General features: G+C 48.3%; 1 protein-coding gene across 3 annotated transcripts in view; it reads left to right on the top strand.

Moving 5' to 3' along the window:
- LOC146784459 (F-actin-monooxygenase MICAL1-like) overlaps positions 1-18,707 on the top strand; it is a 356,165-nt gene extending 337,458 nt beyond the window's left edge. For all 3 annotated transcript variants that reach the window (XM_085633206.1, XM_085633205.1, XM_085633204.1), the window contains 7 exons: positions 1,794-2,393; positions 4,548-4,636; positions 6,509-6,601; positions 7,018-7,105; positions 8,398-8,497; positions 9,255-9,328; positions 17,108-18,707. In XM_085633206.1, coding sequence (XP_085489332.1) covers positions 1,794-2,393; positions 4,548-4,636; positions 6,509-6,601; positions 7,018-7,105; positions 8,398-8,497; positions 9,255-9,328; positions 17,108-17,256 — 1,193 coding nt within the window. In that variant the 3' untranslated portion in view covers positions 17,257-18,707. The remainder of the gene's footprint in view (positions 1-1,793; positions 2,394-4,547; positions 4,637-6,508; positions 6,602-7,017; positions 7,106-8,397; positions 8,498-9,254; positions 9,329-17,107) is intronic.
- Positions 18,708-19,396: the final 689 nt, after the last annotated feature.

The following is a 19,396-nucleotide window of genomic DNA, read 5'->3' as shown; positions in this document are numbered from 1 at the left end:
GTACCAACGCTATTGTATTTAGGAATCAATAATATACAATAGTCAGACTGTGTGTTGACGATGTTTCAAACCCATTACCCAATATATGGATCATCATCAGGACTTAGATTATGCCTGAGAGTATCTTTTATCTAGGTACTGGTCCGGAGTAATGAGCCGTGAAGAGAACTCTATGGTATAGAGTTGAGTAGCAGTGATGGCAAGCTGGAATTCCGTGAGTTGGCAATTAGTCCTGTACGAAGCTTAGTGCTCATGGCAGTTGGGAAAAGTCATCTCGTCAAATTTAGAAAGGCAGTCACGCAGTGAATGCATGCACAGCTAAAGCGAGTCCCATAAGTTGAGGGATAGAGGGAGCAGCACATCCGTAAGGGTGCTTGAGAAGGACTGCAGCACTTCCCCAGAGAAGCTGCAAGGAAGTAGGGATGGTGCACTGATTGCACGTGACGGAACTCCAGTCAGTCTCCCTTTTGCGGTCTCAAGGGCAAAGGGATAAAACTGCTCCATGGAGACCCCAAATGTAAACCTTTTGCAATACAGATCCTGAGCCGTTGGGGCTGTATGATCCCTGTAGCAGGACTGGGGTACTCTAGGGCAGCGTTAAAGTTATTTGGCCTCTTTACATTTATCGAATTCCTCCTTAGGCAGTAGCTCACGAGGGATTTCACTGATCCGAGTAGCTCTCACTGTAGGAAAGGTTGGAAACCCCTCTATTAAAGTATTCCAAAGTTAAGGAAACTCACTAACTGTCTTGTGCTGGCTCAAGGATGGATGCAGCGGAAACTGGCTTCACAGCGTCTGTCATATTGGCTCCCGTTTGTTGGCAGTCTTGTGTTCCTGCTCTACGGGTGTAGCACAGATTCAAGTCCAGAGGTTTGCAGCCTAGGGATAATCTTTACCCTAAGCATCCTTTTAAACTCCACGTTGTTGTAAACCTGCTTAGTCCCATCTGAACAGTCTACCAAACTTGCTGCACCTCCTTTTGGAAGCTCAGATACATTTGCTTATTCAGATTGTGGAGGGCTGCTAAAATAATCAAATCTCTCTCGTGCTCCCAACAGAAATGGAGGAAGGGACCGCAGTATCTGAAAAAGAGCGGTAGGACAGATGCTGTGGATAAAAGCGAGATAATAGATCCATGATATGTCGTCCTATCCGCAGACAGTTTGGCTAAAGCCCTGTGTCTCCTTGTTCAGAGCAGGGTTAGCAGTGTTACGGGTAAAAACATTTTACACAAACATGCATACCAGTGCTGCCATCACAATCCATGGGAGGGAGACCTTGGATTGGTTGCTTCCGAATTTACCAAAGAATTAGAGGTAGAAAAATGTATGAGCTTGAAATTCATATTCGAAACAACGTGCCTGTTAGAGCTTGCTTAGGACATTAAGGTTGCTTTTTGCATGATAGGTCTTCTGCGTTCATTCATAGACGTTTGGTCTTGTTCTCATTCTGTGTCCTCTGAGTTTAGGTGTTTATATTGTGCTTTGTTAAAACTGTTTCATTCTCTTAATATTAGAGCATGTGCAATATTTGCTCGTTTTCAGGCTAATGCACTACAAATCTAGATTTGGCCCCAATTTGGAACATGATAAATACATACAATTCTTATTAAAATCCAACCTAGAGTGTTCAAAAACTGGTTTGCCTGAACAAGATGCCCAAGACTCGTTTAGCCATAAGGGCAACATACTTATGTCCCATTGACAGTTTTCCTTTATTAACTTTCCTGTGCTCTGTAACTTGTTTCAAATTGTCTTTTTGTGATAATTTACAATCCTGTTTCATTTCTCCAGGATATTTCTACTGCATGATCCATGCTGGTGAGAGTTTTGGGACAAGTCAAAGTGGCATCTCCACGCAGGATGACGAGCATAGAAACTTGCACTATTCAGCTGCAGACCTGAACAATGGAGCTCCTAGCCTAACCCAGCAGCCTTCGGCCTCCACAGAACCTCCTCCATTGACCTCTCTTGTTTCAGACGATGTATTCCAGCCTTCCAGTGTGCCACCTGGGGCTCAAAATGTTGTTTTTCCTCCCGCGCAGCCCCAGCTCCCAGACTCCACCGTGAGTGTCCCTTTTGAAGCCAAGGTCCAGGAAGTCGATGGGGAGGCGCAAAATGGAAGTCGCCCTAATCGCGGAGCCCTGAGCAACAGAGGCCAAAACGTGGTAGAAAAGAGCCCACCCCAACGTCATTCAGAGTTGATGCGCCTGGCCAAGTCTGCAGCTCCAGAGGCCTGTGGCCCTCAGCTGGATGAGCAAACTGCAAAAAGTAAAATTGCAAAGAGACGTATTAAACTCTCCACACTGGAAAAGGAACCGCTCTCAAGGTTGAGTTTGGACTCGGGAAGTGAACCAGATCTAAAATGTCTCGAGTCCGGAGTTCTGAACCAAGGTAAGAATCTTAAATGCGAGCTTCCTGAACGGAATCCTCCCAGGGCACTTCTCCAGCCGTGTGTAAAATCATTAGTCGTCTAAAAAGAAAGATTCCATACATTTCTGATACTTTGTTTTTATGCCCCAGCTAAGGGATAACCCCACATAGTTTTTCAGTTTCGAAAGTGTGCTTGTGACTCTGCTTTTCATTTCCTGTTGAAGAGATTAGTTAGGAGTCTTTTGGGGGGTATTTTTTTTCTATTTAGCACCACCTTGGAATGAAAGGGGAGGTAAGTGCGGCAGGGTTTTCTTGTGAAGTTTCCAAAATAATGCTTCCCAAAGGAAGATATTCAGAGTGCATCCAGTGACATTGGCACAACACAGGATCTCGCCCTCGCTAACTCTTGCCCACATTAGATACGATGATACGAACAAGCTCTTTAAATGTGAGAAGTGGAATGACATGGCTTACAGGTACAAACTATATAAAAGTGACTGGAAGTTCTTCCAATATGCCAATTCTAGAGTACACAAAAAAGTAGCTTGCATCTTTTCTCAACAATTCTTTGACTGTTGGCGGGAGCTGCAAGCAGGTCAATGAGTTTCTCACCTTGGTGCCCTATGATGCCAACGACTCCTGCTTGTTAAAGCAGCAGCCTGTTCTGTAAGCCTGGACCATGTATGTTTGATCCTTCTTTACTAGGAGTCCCGTCCTCTACTATAGGGCTTTGTGATGTAGACGTGGAGCGAGTTAGGTTAGTCACCACGTACCCACTCCTGACATTGCTTCCAACTAACGTCAGTATGGAACCTCTCTTTTTGACCCAAAGAGAGTGAACACAATGCAGATACGGGCCAACATCATTCCCGTGTTCATTCCTATATTTATTTCTTAAACACTTTCGTCTTTCCCCATCATGTTTCTCTTTTAGAGTGACTGAAATCTAACCCAATTTAATAACATTCAGAAACACACTTTGCGTTTACCCTGGCAGCTTCATTGCAATGTATCTTTATTTCCTTATTGGAAGTTACTGAATTCGCAAAACATTTCCGTTTGGAAGTAAACAATAGTTAGCCATCGGCTCAATAGCTGCAACTACCTACCTCCAGCAGAGGTCCACTCATGAAAACCATGAGATCTCTCTGAGTAGCTTGGATGAGGCAAGACCACTCAAAACACATCTAAAAAAACAGACTCCATTCCGTTTGTAGTTGTACACGTACCCATGGATGACACAAGTCCTTGAACAACATAATTTGAGTTTGCTGTGTTCTCCCTAAGTGGCCAGGGTATGCCCAGATGTGGGTCCCGTGCTCGCTACACCACTGGATTCAAGCTAGCCGGGCTGATGAGAGGTGAACTCCAGAAACCGGTCCTAGGATGCTTGTTTCTGGTCCAGGGAGGACGTGGCCTGGCAGTTCGGGCTGGATTGTTCCCATGAGGCACAGGGTCAAGACTGATTTGCATATGGCTGGGTCCAAACTGGGGTGGTGTGGTGAGCAAAGAACAATGATGGATCCAACACAGATCTGTGACTGGGGGTGAGCATCTGAAATGTTTCAGCTCTTCATCCATCATCTTATTGAGTTTGCGATAAGTCCTTGAACGACATTGGATGTAAGGGAGACTCACTTCTGTGAATCACAGTGTTGCATAGTGTTCTTAAAAGTGGAGAGCGGAAGATGCAAAAGGCGGACCGGTACAAGAGGACAAAAAGAAAAGAGTGAGAGAGGGCCCCAGGCACCGCTTCTCAACTGGGCAGGGGCCAGGACAGGGAAGCTTCAGATGGCCTAGTGAGCGGATGGGCCCTGGCAGGCAGCGCTCGTTCATTTATTATGAGAGGATGATCGATAATTCTTACTAAGGATTGTTCTGATTCTAACTATCCCTTCCTGTTTTAAGCCTTTCTTTTACCTGGAGTACTTATGTAGATATAGGAAAGGAGCTGCAATTGTTGCTACTGATATAAGAGATATATATATATATATATATAATCACAAGCTGCCCCAAAAGGAGTTTAAAGTATCAAGCAAATGACTTGGGACAGCTTTCCAGCCAATGGAGCAGGATATCTCAGCAGGTTGTATAAGAGGTTCAAGGGTTTGGGTGTTGAGAAAGGACTGATTGCAACATACTTCACAGTTTATAACTATGTTTCTCTCCCATAAGGAATTAATACCACGGACTCGTGTGACTCAGAGGAGGAATCCACTGAGGAGGAAGAGGAGTTAAAGAAAACAGTAACACTTGTGCTGGAAGTGAGTATGAGATATGGCACTGATGTGTATTGACACACAACTGTGATGGAGTGTGAGGGATGAGAAGTTCTGGCCCCAGTCTGGAAGCACTTGGCTCCTGTCTGCGGTCTGGAAGCACTGGGCTCCTGTCTGCGGTCTGGAAGCGCTGGGCTCCTGTCTGCGGTCTGGAAGCGCTGGGCTCCTGTCTGCGGTCTGGAAGCGCTGGGCTCCTGTCTGCGGTCTGGAAGCGCTGGGCTCCTGTCTGCGGTCTGGAAGCGCTGGGCTCCTGTCTGCGGTCTGGAAGCGCTGGGCTCCTGTCTGCGGTCTGGAAGCGCTGGGCTCCTGTCTGCGGTCTGGAAGCGCTGGGCTCCTGTCTGCGGTCTGGAAGCGCTGGGCTCCTGTCTGCGGTCTGGAAGCGCTGGGCTCCTGTCTGCGGTCTGGAAGCGCTGGGCTCCTGTCTGCGGTCTGGAAGCGCTGGGCTCCTGTCTGCGGTCTGGAAGCGCTGGGCTCCTGTCTGCGGTCTGGAAGCGCTGGGCTCCTGTCTGCGGTCTGGAAGCGCTGGGCTCCTGTCTGCGGTCTGGAAGCGCTGGGCTCCTGTCTGCGGTCTGGAAGCGCTGGGCTCCTGTCTGCGGTCTGGAAGCGCTGGGCTCCTGTCTGCGGTCTGGAAGCGCTGGGCTCCTGTCTGCGGTCTGGAAGCGCTGGGCTCCTGTCTGCGGTCTGGAAGCGCTGGGCTCCTGTCTGCGGTCTGGAAGCGCTGGGCTCCTGTCTGCGGTCTGGAAGCGCTGGGCTCCTGTCTGCGGTCTGGAAGCGCTGGGCTCCTGTCTGCGGTCTGGAAGCGCTGGGCTCCTGTCTGCGGTCTGGAAGCGCTGGGCTCTGGTCTGCGGTCTGGAAGCGCTGGGCTCTGGTCTGCGGTCTGGAAGCGCTGGGCTCTGGTCTGCGGTCTGGAAGCGCTGGGCTCTGGTCTGCGGTCTGGAAGCGCTGGGCTCTGGTCTGCGGTCTGGAAGCGCTGGGCTCTGGTCTGCGGTCTGGAAGCGCTGGGCTCTGGTCTGCGGTCTGGAAGCGCTGGGCTCTGGTCTGCGGTCTGGAAGCGCTGGGCTCTGGTCTGCGGTCTGGAAGCGCTGGGCTCTGGTCTGCGGTCTGGAAGCGCTGGGCTCTGGTCTGCGGGTCTGGAAGCGCTGGGCTCTGGTCTGCGGGTCTGGAAGCGCTGGGCTCTGGTCTGCGGGTCTGGAAGCGCTGGGCTCTGGTCTGCGGGTCTGGAAGCGCTGGGCTTCGGTCTGCGGGTCTGGAAGCGCTGGGCTTCGGTCTGCGGGTCTGGAAGCGCTGGGCTTCGGTCTGCGGGTCTGGAAGCGCTGGGCTTCGGTCTGCGGGTCTGGAAGCGCTGGGCTTCGGTCTGCGGGTCTGGAAGCGCTGGGCTTCGGTCTGCGGGTCTGGAAGCGCTGGGCTTCGGTCTGCGGGTCTGGAAGCGCTGGGCTTCGGTCTGCGGGTCTGGAAGCGCTGGGCTTCGGTCTGCGGGTCTGGAAGCGCTGGGCTTCGGTCTGCGGGTCTGGAAGCGCTGGGCTTCGGTCTGCGGGTCTGGAAGCGCTGGGCTTCGGTCTGGAAGCGCTGAACTAGCGCTGGACCCCAGTCTGGAAGCACTGGAGGAGCTCCAGTCTGCGGCCTGGAAGCGCTGTGCTCCGTTCTGCAGTCTGGAAGCACTGGGCTCCAGTCTGCGGAGTCCTGGCGATAGAGGGCCTGGTCAGAAGTGGGATAGGGCTAAAGTTGCGGTCTCTTAGGAAAGGGGTATCTAAGGTTGTGATCTAGGGGTTCTGCAGCTGTGATCTGGTGGGGAATGGTCCATGGAAGACTGGCTTGGAAGTAGATTAACATCTGGGACTGTGACTTCAATCTCATCAGGTGAGACCCATAAGCAGAATTGAAAGCAGTAAAGTGCGGACCTTGCAACGGAGAGCAAAGGAGGAAGAGATGAAGAGGTTTTGCAAAGCACAGGTAACTCAACCCTTCATTTCATGTAAAAAACTGCTTGTATAGTTATCCCTTCACACAGCCTCTCATATCGATAGAATGCACAATCTGTGGAAGAGCTGTAATGAAAACTGATAAGAGAGGTGGCTGACGGTCTGTAAGCGCTGGCTGTGAAAGAACCTTAGTGGGAGGCGGCAGGAAGAGCTGCATGAACGCCGGCTTTGGTGGAGCTGTAGGGTAAGGGGCAGGAGCACTGGCTGTAGGTTATAGTATGAGTGCCCTCTGTGCGGGAGCTGTAGGCGATGGTGTAGGGGGTATTGGTTGGGAGTTATACGGGCTGCTGTAAGCATGTTAGCTGAAGAGAATGGTACAGGTTGGGTATCCGCACAGGCGATGGAGGGCTGTGCTAGAAGCACTGCTGACCTGTCTTTTTCTTTTAGTCCATACAGAGGCGCCTGGAGGAGATCGAAGAGCAGTTCAGAGTTCTGGAGCAGAGGGGCATAGAACTGGAGCAGTCCCTGAGGACATGTGAGTGGTGGTTAAGGTGTTGTGGGATGGGATGGGGGAATGACTGGTGGTGAGGGAAGCAAAAGAGGACAGGCAAATGTGACAACATTGACAAGTAGGCCTTGGAGGTGTGCAGAAGGAGGAATGGCACTAGGGCCATGGAGGGCCGAGCAGCAGAAGAGACGGATGGCCATTGAAGGGCATGGAGGAGGATTCACAGTAAGGTGGGCATGAAGAATCCGGAAGGACTGGAAGGGGCGGGAAAGGCATTGGCAGGCTTAGTGCGCAGGGGTGGAAAACCGGAATGACCGCTGGAGGAGGTATGGCCGTAAGGTGGTGCATCCATGGAAGGTTGTAACAGAGACGGGACAGGAATGAGGAGGAGAACGGACTAGTTAGTAACTCGAGCCATGGGGTTGAGGGAAAAATTGTAGAGAAAGTGAAGAAAGATGGAGTTGGCAGTATAGATGGACACTGGAATTGTAAGGTTCGCACAATACCTTAAATATCATAAGAGTAGCAGAAGTAACATCACAAACCTGTGCTTTTTGGGACGAAGCACCTTTGCAAGGTGAGGACACGGGTGGTGTCAGGATATTGTACTTTAACCACTGAATGCCACAGGAAACAGTTCCAAGGTCCGCATAACTGGCCCATGCGCATTGCGACTTCACAGGAGGTAACATTACACGCCCTTTGACTCCCCTTCACTGCAGTGACAATACAGGAAGAGACTTCGTACCAACCTTGACTGCCCATTGGGCACCTTTTGACCTCTGTTTCATAAAAAGTTGAGGCTGCAGATTTAGTAACAGTGCTTGATACTAGGCACAAGTGACCTGCTACTAAAACTGGCAAAGCAGACTAGTTAAATCACAGGGTTTGCAAAGATGCCCACTGGGATTGTATGCTGGGACCCGGGGCAAGCAGTTGTTAGGCCAAAATGATACTAGTGTGAAGTGGCGTTAAAGATTAAGGTCAGTAAAAGATATTTAAAGGGGTAATGAAAAAGGGTGCAAGGCAGTAAGGGGGGAATTTGGGAAATGGAGGTCGAAGTGACATTTAGGTTGTGAGATGGAGAAGTTTGATGTGCACTAAGGTGCGTCACAGAGGTCGTGGAGACTGGTGAGAGTGAGCGTGCCCATGAGATGGAACAGGTTGAGTGAAGAGGCAGTAATCGCAAGATGGACTACTGGAGTGGCAGCATAGGCAGGTGACACATGGAGAGGATGGGGAGGGGAACTGGCTGCACATCAGGAGGAGTATCATGACCTTGTTTCTCTTTTGCACCCACCATCCTACCCCGCTCATAGGTTGTGATTCAGATGAGCAGGCTGAGCTCATTTACAAGTGGTTGTTGCTGGTCCAAGACAAAAATGTGCTGGTTTCGGAGGAGTCGGATATCATGATCGCGTGAGTAATCGTGTCTTGCACGTTGAATAAGGGTTTAAATTAAATATGCATGTTGGAATGTGTGCTTCTATGTGCGAAGGAAGGTGTTTTCATAAACCTTCCAGAAGAGGTGCATGCCGTGACGTGCAGGTGGAGAGTGTACGTCCCCTGACATGTATGTGTATATGTTTGGGTGCCCAGGGGTCTAAGAGGTTGTATGCATAAAGGGGCATGTCACTGTGTGGGGGTTTTTACTGGATGTGAATGTGGTGTTGCATAGTCCCAACCCTGTGGATCTGCTGGGTGTACATTTCTCAGTTGCTGCATATAGAGTTCTGTTTGCAGGTATTGTTTGAGGGGTCCTAGGGAACATGTGTGATTACATGTAGTAAAATGAAGGTGTTCAGGGCTGTTCCATGCCAAGGTGTCTACTTAACGAGTAGCCTCTGGACGTCTTACATGGAGGAGCCTCTGCTGGTCCAGTTTACGAAGCGTTCAGAGAATGCTTGAGAACTGGGTTCCACTTGCCTAAGTCACTTGTGAGCAAACCCCAAGCAACTTTCTGTTATACGTTAAAGATCGTATTACATACACGTTTTATAAACCAACAGATCTATATACAATAATTTGCTGCTGGAAGCCCTGTGCTTTGCAGATTTATGTGGAGAGGATGTGATCCAAGATGTGGATCCCGGCGGCGTCATGGATCTTCTCCTGGGAGTTTGAGATCACTGTGAAAGTACACGCTTGACTCAGTTACGCTTCTTTGTCTTTGCAGAGTCCAAGAGCTGGATCTAGAGGAACAGCAGAGCCTGTTAGTCCAGCAGCTGCAGCACTATCAGTATATGGATGGTAAGACCTTGAGAGGGGTGGAAGCTAGCCGATCAAACCTACTGCTTGCTGCTACGGTTCCAGTGAGACCCACAATCAGAACACAAGCTTCATGCATCAACAGGGGCCCGCTTGGAAGCTTGGCATGCAGAGCGGCTTCTTAGTCACCATGAACGATTCTTTCTCTGCCAGTTTGAGGTATAGTTTTGGGCCTTATCAGTTTCAAGAAGATGTAGAGTCAATGTTGGGATCAGAGAAATTGTAAGCAAACCGTAGAAGCTCTCTCCAGTTCAGTGTAGCTTGAGATGTTTGAAAAGAGCATTGAGGGTTTACACAGAGGTGTATAAGCATGGAAGGCAAACATTTAAAAAAAACTCTAGGTATGTAAAAAGCCGACACCAAAGGCATATAGTTAGCAATATTGCATGGAGATCAGGAGTGCAGTCCGTGATAATAGGGGCCCTTGTGGTCCTGAGAAGGACATGACCTTTACATTAGAGCCAAAGCCATGAATTCCATTGTCACAGTGACTCTTCCTCGATGAGTTATTGCCCACTCCTTCTTAGAAGGTATCATCTTAGATGAACATTTCTCGCTTGAATGAAGTTTCGCCTTCTGCTTCTTTCAGTGTAAACTGCTTTGTAGGGTTCTCCTGTTTCATTCCACCTACCACACTTTGGTTGTCCTGGCAATAGTTCAGTCATGTCTAGATTATGAGAACAGCCTTTGTTTAGGTGCTCCAGCCAAAGTTATGTAAACAAGTGGTAACAAAGTACTGCTGCTAGACTCCTTACAGATACCAGGAACTGGGAGCATATCTACCCAATTCTGCAATTCCTCTCTTGGTGGAAAAGTGGATCATGTTTAAATTGCGGATGGGGAACTCGCGGAGTTACATAAAAACTCCACGATATTCCAGAGTTCCACCAACAAGCGCAAATATACATTTTGCGCTGCTTGCCCTTCACTTTAGCGCCAGTAGCGCTGAAAAATCAGCGCAAACTGGGCAAGTGTGTGCGGCCATTCGAGCTGATTTTGCCGCCACTCAAGTAGAAAATCGACATGAGCTGCAGCAAATATACTTGAGAAGCCGCCCTCTCACCCGGACCGCCTGCGTTGGAACATGCACCTGGTGGCCAGCAGAGCTAGGCTCACCTCCGTCTCCTGTCACAAAGGCCAGAATCCTAGGTGTTATGTTCGATGACAAGTTCTCATTCATACACCATGCAAACGCAGTTGTCTCCTCATCCTTCTATACCATCAGGATGATAAAAAAAAAACTTCTACCTTTTCTACCATCTAGCGCCAGCATTACTCTCATCAGCACGCTGGTTATGTCAAAGGTAGACTATTGCAATGGACTACTCTTCAATGCCCAGGAAAAAGTCCTATACAAGTTGCAAGTGGTGCAAAACGCATTGGCAATGATTGTCAGGTACCCCCAAGTCCAAACCAATATCCAAGGTGGTACGACAGTTTCACTGGCTACCTATCAGAAGCAGAACCAAGTTCAAGGCCCTGTGCATGTCCTACAAGGCAATCCACAATACAGGACCTGAGTTATTGAAGAAAACTCTGTTCCTACATGCCAAGTAGACCCTTACGCTAATCAGCAGCAAACTTGCTGACTGTCCCCAGAACCAAGAAAGCTTCTTGGGGCGACAGAAGATTCACTGTCGCCACTGCCAGACTATGGACCACACTCCCCCTTCACAACAAGACCATTACCACTCTGTTCACCTTCCGTAAACAATTAAAAACCTGGCTTTTTAACCAATAAATCACCCGCTCCCAGTCCCTCCTCTTCCCAGCCGTCCGTAGCGCCGAGACACCCTAGGGTATTTGCGCGCTCTACAAATTGCTTAAATAAAATAAATGCAGCTAGGCGACGCCAAATCTTGCTGGCATTGGCATTTCTGGAGCCTCACAGGAAATAATTTCACTACTCGGGGATTGGTGGAATTTGGCCGTAACTCCACATTATAAGAGTAACTCAGTCGCCAAATTACACCAATTCCGTGAGAGGAATGAAACATTCTGTCCACTCCTAGTTTACATCTCTCATGCTTTGCATAAAGCTGTTCACTCGCCTTATCCACTCTATATTCTGTCCTCCTCTCCACTCCTGCAAGCTGCCTCACTGGAGAGTCCTCAGGTTGCCCGCACAGCAGACCCACAGCTGGAGGGAGATCCTTTTCAGTGACTGCAGCTGAATTGTGGGATTCTCTTCCTCTGTGTTCTCTCAGCACCTTTAGAAATCAACTGAAAGTCTGTCTTTTGAGACAGCTGTTCAATTGCAACAGTTCTGTCTTCCTAGGTCACAACTCTTCACCGCCATGCAGTTTAGTTGCGCTTTATAAACACTCACACAAATTAGCTCCTTTTACTCCATCATTCAGCGTCTGGGTGAGACACAGATTTGTCAAAAGAGGTTTTGGAGACACACTTTATCAAGTTTGCCATGAGCGTCTACGGGGGTGGGGGGCGGGGGGGGGGGGTAGAAATGTGCCTGCTTCCTCCGCCCCTTCTCCCCCTAGATTTTTCACTTGCCCTTAACAACAAGCATTGAAAATGCAATAGGTCTCGCCTTTGATTAAGTTAAAGCCATTTGCTTTGCTAATGGTATTGTATAGCAACGCAAATGGCTTTAACTTAATCAAAGGCGAGACCTATTGAATTTTTAAAGCTTGTTTTATTTGATGTCTTGGGCTTACAGTCCTAGTTTTATAACGGAATAAACAACATCACAAGTCCCAGAATTCAAAGAATAAGCCTGGCCTGGGGCAGCACATGGAGAACGGGCCTAGGGAAACTGGCAGAGCTGTGTGGAGCAAATATTGTATGCACACCCATTGGAAGTCTTGCGCAGGTTAGTACCGCAGCATTACAAATATACCATGAAGCAGGGCTTTAAGTCGGCCGGGTCTCACCAGTGCGGAGCACCGGTAGTTTTTTAAAGGGGGCATCGAAACTGGTCTCTATCGGGCTCTGTTTTGTGCCCTGACACAGGTGGTCAGTTTTTTTTCCCGACCTTCAGTGACAGCAGGCCCTCCGATGTGCGTGCGCTCACACTGCTCACTTCTCACTAGTGGAGAAGTTACAGCATGATGTCATGCCAGGTGAGCGTTGTAGGGGAAGGAAAACCCTTTAAAGAAAGTCATTTTCTCTCTAGATTTCTCTTCTCTGTTTGAAACTCGGGAACAGAAACATTGTCGTGGTGTCACCAGGGCTTTAAGTGTAAGCTTTTTCTGTATTATATACAAGCCATAGTTGCTTCTTATTTATCTTATGCAACTAACAACCATTGACAAAGCCAATAGTCCTGACTTGTTGAAGGTATGATGTTACTTGTTGTATCATATATCTGGATGCAATGACAGAAACAGCAAAATACAAGTTGGGCGGCACACTGTCCTAAGCACAGATTTTTAGCTTACCTGTTTTAAGCCATGCCCTTAATGGCATTGGCCACGCTCCTATGAGAGCCCCCGCCCCCCCCCCCCCCCTCCTGCTAGCCACGCTAGCCGAGACCTAAAAGCTATGCGTTTTGGCCGCAACTCGGCCCTAATCACACATTGGATGGCATTAAAGTGCGTGCATATAAACAGTGAAATCATGATTACAAACTATGCCTGTCAATACAAAAGCCATACTTAGGAAAGGCAGTCCATCTTGGAGTAGCACAGGTTGCTCAATTCCATTTAATAGATCCAATAAATATTCGTGCAATTGAATATTCATACTATAGCCAGGCAATAAATGGTTGGTACTTATGTTCATCATTGCTATACATTTGACAAAATTGCTGTTGTGATATAAGATCGAAACGCAGAAGGGATCAACCCACTCCCCCGGTTGGACTACAATTACCTCCAATCTATCGCCTAATCCTGAATTAAAAATATGTGCTGTGTACACGTAATTAGAACCAAGTGTAGAACTGTAAGCATATCTTAGTATGAAGTTGTTTGATAATATATATATATTTTTCTAATTAGGTTTTTCATGAATAAGGAACTTCAATAAACAAGGTAACAAAGGTAGCCAGTCAAATCTTGCTGTTGCTCAGTGCAACCACGTACATTATCTATTTCGCACACAGTGACAGTGTTGTAGTCTCTTGTCCTTGTGCCTAAATGGCCCACGTGTGTTTGTGGGGTCCAGGGCGTGTTGTGTGCGTGAGTGTTGGGGAGGCTTGTCGTGTAGTCTTGCAAAAGGTTCACCCGTAACCTGATTAAAACAGTGGCGTAAATTTAGTAAGAAATTTAGTGCTGGACACTTCGAGCCAGAGATGTCACCCACTGGCAGTTCAGTGAGCATCATCTAATTCCGTTGCACTGGCAGAACTGGCCTCTAACAAAGATGGATGCTCAGTAGCAAATAAAAAGGGTAAGGAGTGGTTATAAAATAAGTAGCATTCACATAGATGTATTTGCTTGGTAGAAATACTCTTGTATTGCAATAACCCAATGCGCCCTGCATCCACCTGCTCAGGCCAGGGTCTGAGAGAGATAACAGTACAGTACGTTGCTTCACATTTCTGACGTGTCGATATTCATCTCGCTGATTGTCTGGCACCACGGGGCATGCCGGGATACTGGAGGTCTTTGCTGTGGCTGGCTCCGTTCCCTGTATCTCCGGGTGTGTGGTTCGTGGTGGTGAAGGAACAGTCAGAGATGCTGGGTGCAGCGCTCTTTGAGGGGCCCGGAGCCTCGATCCTCCTAGTTTGCTCGCCATGGCAGGGATCATCAAAAAGCAGATCCTGAAGCACCTGTCCACGTAAGGAGACGCGTGAAGTGGGTGAATACTATAACTCCGTGCAGCAACCTTGCAAGAATCTTATGGGACCTCCACCCTCTCAAAAACTAACAAGCTCAAACAGACGCTGTGAGAAAGCCCGAGGCGTGGTAACGCGTCGCAAGTTGGCGCGTGCATATCTGCAGTCCTCCTGCTGTCTGCATCGTGAACATCGTTGAGACAGGAAACTTCTAAGGCACATGTTGTAATGCTCCGCGGCGCTTTACTAACCTGCATTTTTCTGTCCCGTCTTGCACAGAACAGGAGAGTCACTGCACCGACACTGGGCCCCCGCAGCACCACACGAGGCGTGGTAACGCGTCGCAAGTTGGCGTGTGCACATCTGCAGTCCACTGACTTGTTCAGCAAGGAAGCAGGAGGCGTGTAAACGCGGTGCAAGCTGCCGTGTGCACATCTCCTGTCCTTGGAGTTGTGCCAACGCCGCCATATGAGTGCACAACTGCAGCCCTTTCTGCGCATGCACATGTCCTGTCCCCCTTCCGAGGCAAGTCGACAATAGATCTCGCTAGCGACGGCGCTTCGCGCTGTGTCGCTAGGCGAGACCTAAAAATGTAAAGATTGTGCTGCCAGTATTATACCGTTGGTGCAATTTAGAATTTTGTTTCATTATGCGACCCCTCCATAAAAAAATGTCTGAGGACGCCCATGAAGTCAGTTCTCACTGCCCTCTCTCTGTCTCCGTCCCCTGGCTCCCCCCAGACCATTACATAAAGCAGAGGCAGAAACATACAGCATGCAAGTATTCTGTGGAAGTGTTGGTCTTCCATCACAGATTAACGGGTAGCTAGAGCATGGCTAGCTTCCAATGCATGCATATGTCATGAAATAACACTAATAAGCAAGCGTGTACTAAACAGGCCACTCTTAGTCTGAAGAGCTGGTCAGGTTGTAGGGGTACTCTAAGCTGGCAATGAGGCTTAATTAGTCTGTTGCTTGAAGTCACCCAGTTAAGGGAACATTAGTCCTCCAAATGAAGCAGTCATGCGTGTGGCATGGTGGCAGTCCAAGTACAGTTTAATATCTGTTCAGTACCTGACTCGGTTCTACAGGCCTGATCCCCCAGTTAAATAGACCAGTTTAATTAGGGCACTGTTCATACCTGCCTGGGTCAAAGATCTGAGGCGCTCGCTCGCCTGTCAGGCAAAAGAGGCCCGAACACCTCCCTCCTCATAGACAAGAATTTATAGCACACAGGGACAGTGCTTGGGACTAACCACACTTTGGGAGAGACGCCTTTGGTTGTCAAAAGCCCTAGAATAAAGCATTTCATGTATTGGGGCGATGTAAAAATTGCTGCCTGCAAGTAGTACCAACATCCAGATAGGATATTCGGGGTGATAAGTCATACAGACCACAAAAATCTGGACACCATGGGTTTCATGGTTAGCGCTCTCATTTATTGAAAAATACCTCAAAGTGTCACCACACCATATGTATCTATGTGCATGAATTTAGAGCAAGCACTTTCAGACATAATTTAAGCTTGCCAAAAGTGTAAAAATAGCGAACTTTACCCTATAAAAGTAGTCGCCTAATGTAACCCTCTCAGGGACAACCAAAAGCATTCAAACTGAGGGGCACATTTATTAACCGGTCACTCAACGCAGCTCGACAACTTGCTACATGACTGGGAGACAGCAGGAATGCGCCATATCTACTGAGATGGTGCATTCCTACCCTCTCCCTGCACTGACAGAGTGCAGCCTAGTGCAATTGCAGGCACCCTTGTACCATGATGCAAGGGTGCCTGTGTTAAAGCCAGGATTGTTTTAGTGCAGGAAGAGACATTTTCTGTTCATCAGCATGAGGCTGTCAAATTACTAACCTCATTCCCTTATTTTCGTACCTTCATGCCTAGAAAAAAACAACATAAGCCTTGGAAAAAAGTGGGTAATCAAAGACAGGGGGGACTTATGCTACAGAAGGTCAATAGGTCGATGAGCTAAACTCGGGGTTAAGTAGCTAAACCTGTCCTTTGAAGGTCACCACACCTGCAGCTTTGGGCACGAAAGGCATGATAGAGTTGAATATGCCCATATTGTTGTCGTCCCTTCAGTGTCTACTGGAGGTGCATGCACAGGGGTGCGGGTGCGTTACATAAAATAAGGTAACACACTGTTGCAAGGAGGCCTCCTTCTAACTGAACTTTTATGGGTAGGAAATGAGCTTTAGTCCTTCCTGGCAAATCATGGTGGCATGAAAGGTGTGCCTTGTCGGTTAAGTTATTGTGAGAAACAGCAAAGAAAATAGGGGGCATATTTACAAGAACTGACACATCGATGCATCTGATTTCTTGGACCTGATGCAAATGCTCTAATAACGCCATGGATGTGCTGTATTTACAATACAGTGCTCCGTGGCACAAGGATTCATGGATGTCAGAAATTCTGATACATCTTTTGGTGCTAAAGTGATACACCGCTGGTGTTGGTTGTAAGACTGATGCAACTCCAGCAATGCACCAGAACACAGAGGTGAGTCCCATTTTAAAAGCCCTCCGTCAATTCCTACGCCTGTTTAGCAAAGGCGTAGGGTTTTTGATATAGTCAAGTCGTAGAGTGGCACAGTGAAAAGTTGTAAATTTCACTGCGTCAGTTCTACGTGACTTTCAACGTGGGAACGCCTACCCTACATACATTATACCCTGCATAGTTATAATGTGACTCAGGCCTCTACAATCTGACGTATTGAGCCTAATGCATCAGATTGTAAATGTGGAGAAGTGTGGAGCACTGATTGCACCACCACTGTGCCAAAAAAAGTATGCTGCGGCAGCACTAGCTCCTTGTGAATATACTCCCAAGTTTGGGCTGATAAGAGGAGGAAAAACTCTCAGCTGGTTCGCAGCAGACGTGCCCTCACTCTAGCATAGATTCCAAGCTGGTTGTATCACCTTCCCTTATGTTCTGGGGCGAGACATTGGTTTCTGTATGTGAAGAAGTCCTGTCAATGATCCTAATTCGAATTTTTCTTTGTTTACAGATAAGTTTAAGACTGTCAAGGACCAAGCAGAGGAGGCCCAAATTCTGAAGATGATGCTGGAGGTTGTGGACACACGAAATACACTGATCACTTTTCTGGAAGAGAAGCGGCTGCTTGATACAACGCAGCAACTGCGGAAAATGCACTAACCCGCCTATAAACCAGGCAGCCAGTGACTAGGCCTTGATCATGATGCTAGGCTGTCCTAATGCAAACAGCCCTTTTTCTTCTGCCAGTGGACCCTGTTCTGATTCCGGAAGCATTATTCTCAGGTCAGCAATCTGTGTCCTGCACTGCAATTTCATGAACCCCATTTTTGGTGATACCTGGAGAATCTGGCCCATTTAAATTCAAAGATAGCGTGGGCCCCTTAAGGTACAGGGTGGCCTGCTTCAAAGCGAAGACCGCCCATTGGGAGATGCCTGAATTTCTTGCAGTGATGTATTGCAAGGCAGCCTCTTGTGATACAAGAGCCTGAGACGTGAAGACTGGAGTGCCTCACGAAAGAGAATTCTAGCTGCATACCATGATGCCAAAATCTCTGGGCACCATGTAGGTGGCTCTTGATGCCAGTATTCCTGCCCTGATGCCAAGAGTCCTTGTTGTGAAATGGAGGGGCCTGGCTCGATGCCAAGAGCCCATGTGTTGTGTTATGTGGTCTCTGATGCCAGAAGGCCTGCACATTGGAGGCGGCCTGAAACTTCTGTCTTACGGCTGTGCCCTAGTCTATTGTCAAGAGGAGGGGGGGTTGAATTTGCGCCATACTGTCAGGTGCCCCTGTCTATTTACTGCATGGAGGAGACTTTAATGGCTTTGCCCTCCACCCAAAGAAATCTGTTGCCTTCTCTGCTTGTGGTCAGTGGTACAGCTTTGCTGTGCCACACGCCCGCCATGGAAGGCTTGACTAATAGACGGACACTGGTGCATGCTGCCTCATCTCGAGGCTCCCACCAAGAAAACGAAGGCACCGTTAAGTATAAAACTGGCCATGTTGATGTACTGATGCACGTCACAGCATAGACCACCTACCCACAATTGCCTCCACCTCTTGGTTCCTCTTCTTCCCCCACTTGGCTCTGCAATCTTCTCCAAGGCTTCTTCACCTCCTCCAAGTCATTCCATTTTGCCTCAAGGCACCTCCAGCTGCTTCTTTTCACCTTTTTGCCCTTGCACTCCTTTTCCCAGTGTCCTTTTTCTTGTAGTGCCCCCTACTCTCCCGCTTCCCCTCCCAAAGCCCCCTTCCACCCCTGCAGTGCAACGTCCCATCCAGCTGCATCTTCTCTTCTTCCGGTATCTCATTAGGTTGTGCAACCCTCCCCCCCCCCCCCAATACCCTTGTGCCATTTGTGACTGAAACGGAGTGTCAGCCTGGAACCACTTCCTCGAGCCTGGTCCCTCTCCAAAGCTGCTCCTTTCCCGCTCAGATGCCTCTTCCTTCTCAGGGGGATCCTCTTACGTTTTTTAAGATCCATCTATTTCTCACAGCACTTTTTTAAATTTTTATTTACTCTCGGAGGCACTTTTGTTGGTAGCATATTTCAGTGTCATAGACGTGCAAAGTTTTAAGTTTTCCAATAAAGAGTATTGATTATAGATTAAACCTTGCTTATTTTTGGCTGTAATATTAAAGTTTAAAGGAGGAGAGCTGGGCCCTAGGAATGCAGAATACTGTGATGTGATGAAGATTTTTTTAAATTCACAATAATATTGCACCTGTCCGCAGATGCAATAGTTGGTAATGTAGCAATACTCCGCCCCTACCTTCAGAGGTTATAGCCGTGTCCTTGCCCATATTACTGTACACTACACCAAAACTAATATTTACACCACACTGCATCCGTTCTGCAGTGACATCACTGCATGGTTCAACCAAACCATTACTGCATGCCTCACTAGCCCAGCCATCATTACCTGCCCCACATGATACGTCATATCATCATTGCCTGCCCCACCAGCCACGTCACGCCATCATTGCATGCCTCACTGATCTGTCCAGGTATCATTGCGTGCCTCAACGGTTCTACCTGCACGATCCCTTCAGATCTTAACTCCCCACCCCCACTGTGGCCTCAACACTTCTGCCACACTGAGTGCGAGCTTCCTGCCCTGCATGATCTGCCACACCATCGTTGCATGCCCCACCTGCCCTATTATGACATCACAGCAGGACTCACCAGCCAGCTCCATCATCAGTGCATGCCTCACCAGTCCTCATTTGACGATACTGCCCGTCTCACTAGTCAATTGACATCTGTTTTGCTGATTGTTACTGCACACACCAGTCATGGC

This window comes from Triturus cristatus, chromosome 11 (assembly GCF_964204655.1).
Source record: "Triturus cristatus chromosome 11, aTriCri1.1, whole genome shotgun sequence".
Taxonomy (NCBI): domain Eukaryota; kingdom Metazoa; phylum Chordata; class Amphibia; order Caudata; family Salamandridae; genus Triturus; species Triturus cristatus.
This window is presented reverse-complemented; position numbering and strand designations above follow the sequence as displayed.